The sequence below is a fragment of the Paramisgurnus dabryanus genome, chromosome 9 (assembly GCF_030506205.2).
Source record: "Paramisgurnus dabryanus chromosome 9, PD_genome_1.1, whole genome shotgun sequence".
Classification (NCBI taxonomy): Eukaryota; Metazoa; Chordata; class Actinopteri; order Cypriniformes; family Cobitidae; genus Paramisgurnus; species Paramisgurnus dabryanus.
This window is the reverse complement of record NC_133345.1, coordinates 12,229,875-12,245,150: the sequence shown is the minus strand read 5'-3', so window position 1 is coordinate 12,245,150 and position 15,276 is coordinate 12,229,875. Positions and strand designations below refer to the sequence as shown.

The following is a 15,276-nucleotide window of genomic DNA, read 5'->3' as shown; positions in this document are numbered from 1 at the left end:
TACTTGCAGCACACAAAAAAGAAAAACTTGAGATGCCAGCCTATCATTAAATCATAGAGATGTTGTATTTTTATGTGAAATTCAGACTACAATGAGACTCCCATTTGAAGTAAAAACACACTGACAAAAGGATTTTTAACTAAAAACTTTAAAAATGCAATTACAAAACATATCCTACAGGTTGCCTAATAAACCTTGCTTTACAAAGACACTTGTTGTTGCTGTTATGATCAGTATAAATTACTGTTTTATTCTTGACATTTATGTTCACATTCAGTAGAAGAACAGACATAGTATTATCTTCACAACAAATGCACTAAATACAGAGGAAAGAAAATAGATACATGATTCTTGATTCAGATACATGATTCTTGATTCAGATACATGATTCTTGCACATGATTTAAAAGTATGTCTGGTAGTTTTAAGTGCCCTTGCATGTCTTTGAACATCTGTTTTATCTGCAACAAACATTAACCAACTTTAATCAGATATATACAGTTTATATATTGTCACTATACAGAACACACAATTAAAAAAAAAATTGTATTTTTTTAGTCTGTCTCCCCCCAAAAATCCACTGTAGGCTACCTTTTCAGCATAGAATGTCTATGTTCCTTAATTATAAATATACCAAACTATCTCTTTGATTAATGTCAAATATTTACAAAATCACTAAACATCCAATTATGTTTAATGTCACATCTATAAGCAGATGTTTAAGAAATTGATAAATGTAATTTATTGCATTGGGTCATGCACACTGTCAGAATAACATGGTCATAAAATTGTCCCATGCTGTTACTGGGCAGGACACTTTGACGATTCTTTAATTGTACCATTTAGGTGCAGACCAGTGTTGGGTGTAACTAGTTACTGAGTAATTAGTTACTGTAATATAATTACTTTTTTCTTAAAAAAGTAAAGTAAGGAATTTATGGAGCCCCTCAGGGGACATGGAGAAAAAATTAAATAAAGTTTAGTTTCGCGCGCGCGCGCACATGAAACTATCGCACGTGCACGTGAAAGCGGAAGTTTCACATGCGCATGCGAAACGAAACTTTAAAAAAAAATTCTGCACATAAAGGTTTCGCGTGAGCTCATGAAAGTTTCATGTGAGCATGCGAAAGTTTCACGTGAGAAGAATATTGAGGCAAAATTAGTTAATAGTAAGAATTTGACCTTAAAACGTTTGACCAGAATAATTTATGTACTTTTATATGATTTATTCGAGCCGTTTCAAGCCTATCTTTGTATCATTTACTAAATAGGATTTGAAAAGTAATACGTAATAAGTAATTGAATACTTTTTGGAGAGAGTAGTTTGTACAGAAATCTAATTACATGATTGAGGATGTAATTAGTAACTAGTAGTTCATTACTTTTTTGAGTAACTTACCTAACACTGGTACAGACATACATTTGATAGTATGTACCTTTGAGGGACTAATATAAAACCTTTGGATGGAATGGTGTACTTTTTAAAAGATAGCGGAAAAGTGAAAATCAGTGTTTCATAAATCATTCTGCGTAGGAGCACAATTTTTGTGATGTTTTGACTTTCATAAAGCCATTCATTGCCCTAATATCACCACGTTTGGACTAAAAATTGAATAAATATTACTGCTCTCTTTAGAAATTTGAGTAAACATATAAAATCAATCAATATTTTCCAAACATGCACGCTTTTGAATCAAAAGCCCCAATGGAAGTTGTTTTGTGAAGTGCTTTCATGACGACCAGGCATAAGATTTTTTTAATGACTGCGCTGAGGGTCATATTTCTTTTTACAGGTATGGACTTTCATTTTCATTACACAATAAGATTTTCTATATAAAATAAAGATCAATACAAACGCTGGAGCCTTAGACCTTTTTAATGATGTATTGTTTGTTGTGTTATCTTTTCCATTAAAGGTGACATAGAATGATTGAATGGGGTATTTATTCTGGTTCTGTGATGTGACATGAAGACAAAAATGTTTTTGTTTGAGTCTGTAATGCCTTAGAAGCTTCCTAAAATCCTCTCTCAGATAGCTCTAATAGGGTGGGGATTTTAAACAAGTGGTTTTGCACCTATTTGGCTCCCCCTACTGGCTTAATTTGCAATCTCATTACTGATTGGCTGACTTTGCTGCCACTCTAAAAATGTAGCCAATTATTTTAAAGTGGAGGGGCAGTTAGATGCCTGTGATGTCATAAGCATCAGTTTTTCAGATTGGGCCGTTTTCTGGCTGACATTTCTAAAAGAGGAATTTCTATGAGACTGAGATGTTAAGCATGTCTAGCACTTTTTTTTATGTTCGTTAATGCGGGTAGACTACCATTATTCAACAAAGACAAAGTAAAAATAGTTTTTCATTCTCTGTCCCCTTTAAATAAGTAAACAATAACGATCAGCTTACATTTGCGAGGCCGCCCACGATCTTTGATCTGCAATGGGTTTAACATTGACAGCAGGATTGGGAATTATTTGGTTGGATTATTTGTTTCTACTGTATGTGATACAATAATAAGACCCTCCCTCAGTCGTAGATTGTCTATATATTTTGTAACCACCAGTTGTATTTGTCTGTGTCAGTTATGGCACGGCTCTATGCAACTCTGCTCACATTTTGCCCTCTGCTGTCTATTGGTGTGCAGAGTCAATCTAAAAGCAAGGACATGTGTATTTATCAGGGCGATGAAGATATTCACAGCTTTTATCAGGGTGGAGATGTCATTTTAGGGGGGCTTTTTCCTTTACATTCCAGTCCTAAAGCATCAGTTTCTGCCTTCAAGACCAAACCTAAGCCAACAGAATATAAATTGTGTGTCATAGTTTAATCTTCTAATTGATGTTTATGAATAATTGAAATTGTATTATCGATATTTCTGTTCATGAGTTAATTTGTAATACTTTGTTGTTTTAGGCCTACAGCTATGGTATGTAATGCTATTAATAAGATTTTTTGTGAAATCTGTTTTAGCTTTACTTCTCGAGCACTAAGGTGGATGCAGACGATGATCTTTGCTGTTAAAGAAATCAACCAGCGGCAGGACCTCTTGCCAAATGTGTCTCTGGGCTACCACATCAGAGACAGCTGTGATGACATACCCGTATCTGTAAAGAGATCTCTTCTACTGGTCAATGGACAGCCAGAGAAAGGCAAAGGGCAAAGCTGTGAAGACACAGAAAAACAACCCAGTCCTGTAATAGTGGGAGACGCTGCATCAGGAATATCCATGGCTGTTTTAAGAACTCTAGGATCTTTCAAAATACCTGTGGTAAAAAAATGTAACATTATTTGTCTTTGTTATAGAGGCTGTAATCCATGATTACATTATTATTATGTTCACTTATGCATAAAATAAACACTGCAACTCTTGCATTTTTTAACAAATAGATATTATTTTGATAGTTGTAAACATCATGGCAGAAAAAAACAGGTCGAGAGTTGCCTTGAAGTTTATTAGGTGCAGTTTTAACCTTACTAAAATGTTGTGCTGTCTAATTTATTTCAGGTGAGCTACTTTGCATCCTGTTCCTGTCTCAGTAACAAGAGAGAGTTTCCAACATTCATGCGCACAATGCCAAGTGATGTTTTTCAGATAAAGGCTTTAGTAAAACTTGTCTATTATTTTCAGTGGACATGGGTCGGGGTGATCGGTGTGGAATCAGATTATGCTCGCTTTGCCATCCAGCTCTTCCTTAAAGAGTCGGAAAGATTCAAAATTTGTCCTGCTTATGTCCACTTTTATCCTGTTGCGCTTGTTCAAGATGCAGTTGAGGAGCTTGTGAACATTTTAAAAGCCTCTTCTGCAACAGTCATACTAAACTTCTCTGGAGAATCTGAAATGCATGGTATCCTTAAAGAATGTAGACGACAAAATGTTACACATCTTCAGTGGATTGCTAGTGAAGCCTGGGCCACATCCCAAGCACTATGGGACAGTTTTGGTGATTTGTTAAAGGGAACTTTGGGGTTTGCCATACGAAGGGCTGACATTCCACATTTTGGTAGTTACCTGAGGACAGTAAGTGTTTCAGTTGCACAAACATCCCATTTTCTTTCTGAGTTTTGGGAAGAGACTTTTCGCTGTCGCATGAATGGATCTTTAAATACTCATGTACATGGAGAAACAATACAGAACTGGCCACCCTGCAATGGCAGTGAGAGCCTGGATGATGTGTACACCCCTTATTCAGATGTTTCACAACTCAGAGTTTCTTACAATGTTTACAAAGCTGTGTATCTTATAGCTCATGCACTACATGATATGAACATGTGTGTCCCAGGAAAGGGCCCTTTTCAGAATGGGACATGTGGGAGTCTGTATCACATTCTGCCATGGCAGGTGTGTTACTTCCTGTTGTACATCTTCTTAGTATCTTTTATTGATAGCATCTATAATTTCTTAGAAAAATAGATTCATGCATTTTAATGTGTTTGCTTTATTTATATCATTCTGTATCCCAAGCTCCTTTACTACATGAAGCGTACAAATTTCACAACATTAGGAGAAGAGGTTCGATTTGATGGCAATGGTGACCCGATTGCATCCTATGATCTGATGAATTGGCACAGAGCCCCCGATGGTTCCCTTCAGCTGGTAAGGGTGGGCTTCTATGATGCTTCCCTCGATGAGGACAAAGACCTGGTAATAGATGAGCCAATAATTATGTGGCACAGAGGAGAGAAGGTGTGTGCCATCCCACTCATCACCAGATACTGCTTGTTTTGGTTCCTTTTCTTTGGACTATACCTAATGTTTAAGACTGAACTATGCAGAATCCAGTTTTAAAAAATAATTTTAAACTCTGTATTAAACAAATGCAAATTAAAATGTGTTTGTAATTTGAAACGGCATTATTCAGAAAACAAAGCAACATCTTACATTTTAGTTGTACAATTAATTAAAACATTAATTTAGGATGTCACTTATTTTCTCCACTGCTTCCTCTGCTGTGGTTATCAGGCCCCAGAATCATTGTGCAGTAAAAGTTGCCTGCCAGGCTTCAGGAAGGCCCGGCAAAAGGGAAAGCCACTCTGCTGCTTTGACTGTATACCATGTGCTGAAGGAGAAATCAGTAATCAAACAGGTGTGGATTTAATTACAGCTCCACATTTTATATTATTTATGAATAAAAAAAAAGGGAAAATTGGTGTCATGTGTTCCCCTTTCCCAATGTTTTCACAGACTCAATTAAGTGCCTGACATGTTCAAAGGAGACATGGCCAAACCAAGCTCAAGACCAATGCATTCCCAAAACTGTAGAGTTTTTGTCCTTTTTGGAGCCATTGGGAATGGTTTTATGGGTAGTGTCAGCATTCGGGGCCTGTGCAACATTAGCAGTGCTTGGTGTGTTTATAATGTACAGGAAAACTCCGGTCATACGAGGAAATAATATGGAGCTAAGTTTCCTTCTCCTGTTGTTCCTCTGTGCATGCTTTCTGATAAGTCTCACATTTATAGGGAAGCCCACTGATTGGTTATGCCGGATTCGGTATCCAGCCTTCGGAATTAGTTTTGCTCTCTGTATCTCTTGCATCCTGGCAAAAACTGTGGTTGTTTTAATGGCTTTTAGGGCCACCCTCCCTGGCAGTAATGTCATGAAGTGGTTTGGTCCTGCTAAACAAAGATCAAGTGTAATCCTGTGCACTTGTGTGCAAGCACTTATTTGCATCATATGGTTAACAACAAAGCCCCCTTTTGCTTCACTTAACACCAAGTTTATGAGTGCAACTTTAATTGTCGAATGTGCTGTAGGATCTGAAGTTGGATTTTGGTGTGTGCTAGGATATATTGGCGTCCTTGCCTGCCTGTGTTTCTTAATGGCATTTTTAGCCAGAAAACTACCAGATAACTTTAATGAGGCTAAATTTATAACCTTCAGCATGATTATATTTTTTGCTGTGTGGATCACTTTCATTCCAGTTTATGTGAGCACACGTGGAAAGTATATGGTTGCTGTCCATGTATTTGCCATTCTAGCTTCTGCCTTTGCTCTCTTGCTGTGTATATTTGCACCTAAATGTTATATTGTATTACTGCAACCTGAAAAAAATGACAGAAGGATTATGATGAAGAAATAGCTCTCTCTCTCTCTCTCTCTCTCTCTCTCTCTCTCTCTCTCTCTCTCTCTCTCTCGCATGCGCGCGCGCGCGCGCACGCACGCACACACACACACACACACACACACACACACATTCTGGTTTCCATGTTTTGTGGGGACATTCCATAGACGTAATGCATTTTATACCATACAAACTGTATATTCTATTCCCCTTACCTACCCCATTCCCTAACCCCAACCATCACAAAAACCTTTCTTGTACCTTAGATTTTCAATAAACATCATCCTGTTTGATTTATAAGCTTGTTTCCTCATGGGGACATCAAAATGTCCCCACAAGGTCACAAAAACACTGGTATTCCTATCTTTGTGGGGACAATTGGTCCCCACAACGTGATAATTACCAGGTACACACACACACGCACACACACACACACACACACACACACACACACACACACACACACACACACACACACACACACACACACACACACACACACACACACACACACACACACACACACACACATTCTGGTTTCCATGTTTTGTGGGGACATTCCATAGACGTAATGCATTTTATACCATACAAACTGTATATTCTATTCCCCTTACCTGCCCCATTCCCTAACCCCAACCATCACAGAAACCATTCTGCTACTTCACACTCTCAAGAAACATCATCTTGTTTGATTTATAAGCTTGTTTCCTCATGGGGACATCAAAATGTCCCCACAAGGTCACAAAAACACTGGTATTCCTATCTTTGTGGGGACAATTGGTCCCCACAACGTGATAATTACCAGGTACACACACACACACACATACAGCTTTATACAAATTGAATGCTTTCCTCTTTGAAATGCACCCATTAAAGTCCCTTACATCTTAATATGTTTGGTTGTTTATTAAACTTTGCTTTTCTAAACACACTTCGCTGTTCCTGTTATTACTGTATTATTATTACACTAGTAATAGCAGTGTGGCAATTTATGCCCAAATAAGCATTTTTGTAGAAGCTTATCAATTAGTTCAAAGCATAATTTACTTAGGTTGGCCAGCTAATGAATGAATAATGCACACATGAAATACAGTCAAAAAGGTTTCAATATAATGATCTTCAGAATTTGAATTTGCATTTGTATCAGCTTGAGCATGTTCGACTTGAGACCAGGTTGGTATTGAAATCAGTACATGTGACAAGCAGTACATACAGCTCAGAATGTAGCAACTCAATCAACTATAAACAAGTTAAATAAAATAAAATATCAAATAAAAATATCCTACTTCATATTTGTAGAAAAAAATTTGACTTAACAATTATATTGTCATAGCTATATGCTTTGCTACAAATCCAGTGAATAAAAACAAAAGATGATTTAATCAGTTATAAAATTAGAAGCTCAGAGACCAGAAATATCATAAGATGACTTTGAAAGTCTTTTAAGGGCAAACACTTCCCTTTCATTGACTAAAACAGAATTTCACACATATAAACATTACATGATATCTTTAACAGTCAGATGAATAAAACTAATTAAATTCATGGTAGCATGAGCAGTTATTGTGCTTTAACAGAAGCCTTGTGGGTCATTTCCACTGTATATAACAGATCACTCGGTTCTGTTCTGCTGCATTATGCCACCCTGAATGCATCAAAGCGTGATAATCTGTTGGTTGTGACTTCCAAAAAAACTGACCAGTCAAAAAAAGCTGTTCAGTTCTACATTTGTTTTATCTAAAGTAACCTGCAAACCATTAATCCCTAACACTTTAAATCAAAGTGACTTACACTTTATTAAAGGTATACATTTTTTCAGCAAGTGGGTTGCCGGGAATTAAACACTATTAAATTCATTTTAACATACATGCAACTTTAAAATAAAATGCTGTGATGAGAAGCTAGATGTTGTGGTAGTCATTTAAATATCATAACAACATCACCTTATCAACTTTATCAAAAACAAAATCTGAAACTGTGACTGTAGTCTTCATGAACAGACATAACAAATACCAATTGCTATGTTATTGGTTTGTGAGATTCCCCATGAAAGTTAACGTCATCCCTCAATCACAGATTTCCTATATATTCTGTCCCCATGCACCAGTTACATTTGTCTGTGTCAGTTATGGCACGGCTCTATGCAACTCTGCTCACATTTTGCCTTCTGCCATCTACTGGTGTGCAGAGTCAATCTAAAAGCAAAGACAAGTGCATGTATCAGGGAGATGAGGATACTCTCAGTTTTTACCAAAAGGGAGATGTTGTTTTGGGGGGGCTTTTTCCTTTGCATTTCAGTCCTGTATCATCATCTGATTTATCATTTAGGACCAAACCCATGCCAACAGAGTATAAATTGTGTGTTACAGTTTAATCTTCTGACAGATGTTGTGTAAACAAAACAGAAAGAGTTGTTTGTAAATTGTAATTTTATCTGGTTGCATGTTTTTCTTTGTTGTGTTGCAGTTATGTAATATCTTCTATACCAGTGTTTGTAAAATCTCTTGCAGCTTTACCCCTCGAGCCCTAAGGTGGATGCAGACGATGATCTTTGCTGTAAAAGAAATAAACCAGCGGCAGGACCTCTTACCAGATGTGTCTCTGGGCTACCACATCAGAGACAGCTGTGATGACATACCTGTATCTGTAAAGAGATCTCTTCTACTGGTCAATGGACAGCCAGAGAAAGGCGGTGGACAAAGCTGTGAAGACACAGAAAAACAACCCAGTCCTGTAATAGTGGGAGACGCTGAATCAGGAATATCCATGGCTGTTTTAAGAACTCTAGGATCTTACAAAATACCTTTGGTAAATTAACATTGTTTCTTTGTGTTATAGTGGCTGTGATGCATTAATATGGTTACATTATTATGTAGACTTATGCATAAAATAAACACTGTGCAACTCTGCAATTTAGCATATTTTTATATAATATACTGTGTATTATTTTGTTAATTGCAACCATTACAGATAACAGATTGAGAGTTACTTTAAAGTTTAATAGGTGCAGTTTTAACCTTACTAAAATGTTGTGCTGTCTAATTTATTTCAGGTGAGCTACTTTGCATCCTGTTCCTGTCTCAGTAACAAGAGAGAGTTTCCAACATTCATGCGCACAATGCCAAGTGATGTTTTTCAGATAAAAGCTTTAGTTAAACTTTTCCATTATTTTCAGTGGACATGGATCGGGGTGATCGGTGTGAATAATGACTATGCTCGCTTTGCCGTCCAGCTCTTCCTGAAAGAGTCAGAAAGATTTAATATTTGTCCTGCTTATGTCCACTTTTATCCTGTTGCTCCCATTAAAGATGCCGTTGAGGAGCTTGTGAACATTTTAAAAGCCTCTTCTGCCACAGTCATACTAAACTTCTCTGTGGAATCAGATCTGCATAGCATCCTAACAGAATGCAGAAGACAAAATGTTACACATCTTCAGTGGATTGCTAGTGAAGCCTGGGCCACATCCCAAGCACTATGGGACAGTTTTGGTGATTTGTTAAAGGGAACTTTGGGGTTTGCCATACGAAGGGCTGAAATTCCACATCTTGGTAGTTACCTGAGGACAGTAAGTGTTTCAATTGCACAAACATCCCATTTCCTTTCTGAGTTATGGGAAGAGACTTTCCACTGTCGCATGAATGGATCTTTAAATACTCATGTACATGGAGAAACAATACAGAACTGGCCACCCTGCAATGGCAGTGAGAGCCTGGCTGATGTGTACACCCCTTATTTAGACGTTTCACAACTCAGAGTCTCTTACAATGTTTACAAAGCTGTGTATCTTATAGCACATGCACTACATGATATGAACAAATGCGTCCCAGGAAAGGGCCCTTTTCAGAATGGGACATGTGGGAGTCTGTATCACATTCTGCCATGGCAGGTGTGTGTTACTTTATAATGTTTACATTTAGCTTTGTGTGAAACAGATCTATACATTTTTACATTTATTTATTTAAATTACTTCTTTAAATCATCATTTTACTTAACCTTCATCCAAGCTCTTGCACTACATGAAACAAACAAATTTCACAACATTAGGAGAAGAGGTTCGATTTGATGGCAATGGTGACCCGATTGCATCCTATGATCTGATAAACTGGCAAAGAGCCCCTGATGGTTCCCTTCAGCTGGTGAGGGTGGGCTTCTATGATGCTTCCCTCGATGAGGACAAAGACCTGGTAATAGATGAGCCAATAATTATGTGGCACAGAGGAGAGAAGGTGTGTGCCATCCCACTCATCACCAGATACTGCTTGCTTTTTTTGCTTTTCATACAACTTCATCTAATGTTTATGTGTAAACTAAGCAATATCCAATTCTGTAAGTTTAAATGGAAATGTGATGTCAGTTATGCTTATTACATTTTGCATTAGACATATCAAGTATCTGTTACAACTTAATGAATAATGTTAACAATTGTGCATAGAAAGTTTTTAGCACTGTAATCAAGTAAATAATTTTTTATTAATTAGAGTTTAGATTATGTACTGTAGTACTCCTCTACTGCTACGTCTGCTGTGGTTATCAGGCCCCAGAATCATTGTGCAGTAAAAGTTGCCTGCCAGGCTTCAGGAAGGCCCGGCAAAAGGGAAAGCCACTCTGCTGCTTTGACTGTATACCATGTGCTGAAGGAGAAATCAGTAATCAAACAGGTGTGGATTTAATTACAGCTCCACATTTTATATTATTTATGAATAAAAAAAAAAGGGAAAATTGGTGTCATGTGTTCCCCTTTCCCAATGTTTTCACAGACTCAATTGAGTGCCTGACATGTTCAAAGGAGACATGGCCAAACCAAGCTCAAGACCAATGCATTCCCAAAACTGTAGAGTTTTTGTCCTTTTTGGAGCCATTGGGAATGGTTTTATGGGTAGTGTCAGCATTCGGGGCCTGTGCAACATTAGCAGTGCTTGGTGTGTTTATAATGTACAGGAAAACTCCGGTCATACGAGGAAATAATATGGAGCTAAGTTTCCTTCTCCTGTTGTTCCTCTGTGCATGCTTTCTGATAAGTCTCACATTTATAGGGAAGCCCACTGATTGGTTATGCCGGATTCGGTACCCAGCCTTTGGAATCAGTTTTGCCCTTTGTATCTCATGCATCCTGGCAAAAACTGTGGTTGTTTTAATGGCTTTTAGGGCCACCCTCCCAGGCAGTAATGTCATGAAGTGGTTTGGTCCTGCTAAACAAAGATCAAGTGTAATTCTGTGCACTTGTGTGCAAGCACTTATTTGCATCATCTGGTTAACAACAAAGCCCCCTTTTGCTTCACTTAACACCAAGTTTATGAGTGCAACTTTAATTGTCGAATGTGCTGTAGGATCTGAAGTTGGATTTTGGTGTGTGCTAGGATATATTGGCGTCCTTGCCTGCCTGTGTTTCTTAATGGCATTTTTAGCCAGAAAACTACCTGATAACTTTAATGAGGCTAAATTTATCACATTCAGCATGTTTATATTTTTTGCGGTGTGGATCACCTTCATTCCAGTTTATGTGAGCACACATGGAAAGTATATGGTTGCTGTCCATGTATTTGCCATTCTAGCTTCTGCCTTTGCTCTCCTGCTGTGTATATTTGCACCTAAATGTTATATTGTATTACTGAAACCTGAAAAAAATGACAAAAAGAAAATGATGAAATAGTACTCATACCATAAACACTTAAAGTAGCAGTCTTTACCATACTAGTTGTATGTGTGTGTGAAATTTTTTTCACTTGACATTTGTCACTTGACAACAAAATGTAACTTGAGCAACTTTAGTTTATTAAACTTTCCAACTTTCCGGTTTTGTTGTTGTTATTATTCACTATTGGTGGTGACACTGCCTGTGAAATCCAATTTCATTTCAATCATTAATTTCACTTTCATTTCAGTCATGGCATGACCTTAGTCATTATTAAATAATATCAAGGTTGTATTTTCACAGAATGTTCTTTACATTATGTAAGATGATTTTACATAGAAAACATCACATATTATTTATTTAACTTTTTTCTACTTGTAGGTTAGAGTTACAGATTTACAGTTTAAAGACAAATGCACAGAAATTGGCAGAAAAATAAAATTAATGAAAGATTAAGAAAATATTTTTATGCGTAAAATGTGTAAATTTATTTTTAAAGGCCAGTTGCATTTTTCACCTTTAATATTTCAGAATATTAACGATTATAAAGTTGACTATAATTCTAAGTTAATCGTAAATTGTTGTAATATGCTTTTCACTTGCAAATGTTAACTTAAATAAACCAGGCTTAATGAAGTTTTTAAATAAACGAATAAATATTACGAGGCATCTGTATTCATCCTGAACAGTCACGGAACGGACGTCATGGTGCGCACAGTTTTCAATATGTGCTCGACTGGATGCAGCACTGCACAAGACCAATCGGACTATGACATCAAAGTTCCGCGAGAGCTATTCAAAAGCCTACCGCTCTTGCAGAAATATATACACTAGGCTTGTTTGAGATAAGCAAATTCTGCGCAGAATCGATCTTCGGTGATCAGCGCAAGATGCATTCCGGTTAGAAAAGTGTCCGACTTACGTCCGACTTGCTCTGATGTCACGCTGACGTGTACAAAATAACTCTCGCGATGGAGAGGCGGGCTCGTCGGATTCTACAGCCGAGCGCAGTTGCTCTCCACCGACTGCTATGACGAAAAGCACAATGGGAAAAGACTTGCTGACGACACAGCTTAATGCTGATTTGCCCGGGAATGTCAGCTGATGACTTTTTAATTCTAAAAACTCCACTTCCTGTAGTAGTTTTTAAATTTATTCAACTTGTTCTTGACTTATGACATTTATATTATTAATAAATTCCTTTAAACTTTTGTATTGGTGTTGTATTTGTACAGTGTGCTGTTTATATTTCACACAGAAACGAATTTGTATTACGTCTAGACTTAGATTACATCCCAAAATTTACTAAGAAGCCTTTTCCAATAATGAACAGTTCAGCTTTGTTAATTCTCCTGATACACATCTTAATGTTAATGCATTTGTTGGTATTTCAGTTGCATCTATTTAATCCGCGAAAAAATACGCGAACGCGATCTCTTCCATTGGTGACGTTTGCAGTCAACAACACTGCGAGATTCATGAAGCGTCCGGCTTGCCTCCACTTTTTTCACTCCTCCCCTCACTGCAGCCGGCTACTCTCGCCTATATTTCAGGCGAGGCAAGCTGCATCTCAAACAAGCCTACTGTCTATGCCGCTCTTGGAATCACTCACGTAATCATGATGTCATGTGCTGATATCAGTGGCGAACCGTGGGTACTTCAGCTGGGCCTTCAAAATATGCAATGAAGTGCAAATGCCTCTCCATCCATAATACTAGGCTATTCGTATTTCGTTAAATCATACAGTGAACGTGTAAAAATTCTGAGCACGCAAAGTTAAATTACAGAATGGGCATTGTCTGCCTTTAAATGCAGTTTTAAAGTTTAAATTTACTTTAATCTAACTGATAAACACAAATACAGACTCTGCTGCTCTGTAATGACAGGGGCTCTGTAAATTTGCATTTAACAAGCTTAAATTATGTTCTTTAATTTATTTTTTATTTTTTGGAAATATATATTTAGCTGTAGGATACCTTGTTAGCCTTTTTCATAAGGGGAAATATAGCACCCTGCGTTCTCAGTGCACCTCCTTGTGGCTTATAACTGTTGTTATAAGATATCCAGGGCTCGCAAAATCTCTAGCCCGAGCCCCGAGGGCTACCAAAATGTATCTCCGCCCTGCCCATCGAGTATAGCGGGGAAAAAAATATTTGAATGTTTTCGCATTCTCTCAGATTTAGTTAGGAAATTATATTGTATGTAATTCGGCATCGTCTGTCAGTCATTACTATCCTCACGTAACAAGTGAAACTGTCAGGAAGTAAAATTATAATTAAACACTTTATTTTACTCGTGTTTGCTTCATATGCACAGTCTCCTCTGCACGCGCTTCTCCCGGCTGTGCTCTTCACGAGTACGCGCTTAAGTAATTTCGTTTTTACCTCAGCCCTATCAAGCTAACCACAACGTCAATCACGTTTTCCGCCATTTACCTCAACCACTCTCACCGCAGAGATTCGGGCCATTAGACTGTATTAATATTAACGGTCTATGATCCTCGTCTTTGGTGTTCAAAGGCTGCCTGCATCCATTTTGTTGCATGCTTAGGACTTCATGAAGGCTTACAATGTTTTGTTTTTTACCCGCCCCCTTGAAATCAAAACTTGATTGGTCGATTTGCCCGTCACTCTCCACACCAAAACACATAGCTTGGCCTTCCCTGGGATTCATGAAGTCCTAACCAATGAATGAGCCAGATAACCGGGCCTTAATAGAGACAGACGATTCTGATTGGATTAGATGTTTTCATGACATGAACTTGACAGTAAGCTTAACGTTAGAACAGATGAGAGAAAATATATTACATGTATTGTATTAAATTGAATTAAATAGAAATTTTAAAATGTAAAAACATATTTTTATTGAATACTATATTATTTATTTGTATTATTATTATAAAAAATCTTTTTATAAATTTTTTTAGGCCTTCTCTGAAGGCGTAGAAGGCCCTGAAGGTTCCCCACTGGCTGATATGCGCTGCGATGAAGATAATAAGCTTTTTCGACTTCATGCGGCGCCGCAAGATTCCACAGCCGGTCAGATGACGTCAAAGTATTGCGAGAGCGAGACAAAATATGTTTTCTTGAATCATTCTCGCCGTACTTTGACGTCATCCGGCTGTCGGTTCTTGCGGCGCCGCATGAAGGCGAACAAGCCTGGTGGCTGGTGTTGTAAAGCTGGCGTTTATTCTCTTACTCAACAGCGCGAGTCTCAAATAAGTGCACGGACAACTCCTAAAAACGGACGAGATGTGTTTCTACTCGACGCTCTTGCTGTTACGACAGAGTTGACTGAATTGTAGGTAAAATTAGTAAAGTTTGCTTGAACAGCCAAATTCACCAAAGTTTTACAATTGTGTGTTTTGTGAATCCTAACCACACATTTACTATTGCTTTAAGAAAGATATTGTCTGTAAAAGTGTGAGAAAGTAATGAAAATTTACCAATACAAAATAACTAACTTGTACTTCTATAATTAAAGTATTTTGTGCATTTTGTCAATTCTTTCTCAAAAGTGAGTTTTATCAAGTGGGCCTTTCTTGAGTGAAACATTACGGCGCCAGGCAGGTCACCCCTTAAAGAAAA

The 15,276-nt window shown here is 37.6% G+C and overlaps 2 protein-coding genes across 2 annotated transcripts; both read left to right on the top strand.

The window, feature by feature from the left end:
• The first annotated feature begins 2,581 nt into the window (after window positions 1-2,581).
• Window positions 2,582-6,075, top strand: LOC135769332 (extracellular calcium-sensing receptor-like). Its single transcript, XM_065278668.2, has 6 exons — window positions 2,582-2,808; window positions 2,968-3,265; window positions 3,503-4,336; window positions 4,460-4,681; window positions 4,958-5,081; window positions 5,180-6,075. Exons 1-6 carry the CDS (start codon window positions 2,582-2,584, stop codon window positions 6,073-6,075), a joined length of 2,601 nt encoding a protein of 866 aa, XP_065134740.2.
• Window positions 6,076-8,185: 2,110 nt separating this feature from the next.
• On the top strand, window positions 8,186-11,707 carry LOC135769333 (extracellular calcium-sensing receptor-like). The gene is made up of 6 exons (XM_065278670.2): window positions 8,186-8,415; window positions 8,568-8,865; window positions 9,110-9,943; window positions 10,062-10,283; window positions 10,592-10,715; window positions 10,815-11,707. The coding sequence occupies exons 1-6, from the start codon at window positions 8,186-8,188 to the stop codon at window positions 11,705-11,707; spliced, it is 2,601 nt and encodes an 866-aa protein (XP_065134742.2).
• The last annotated feature ends 3,569 nt before the right edge of the window (window positions 11,708-15,276 follow it).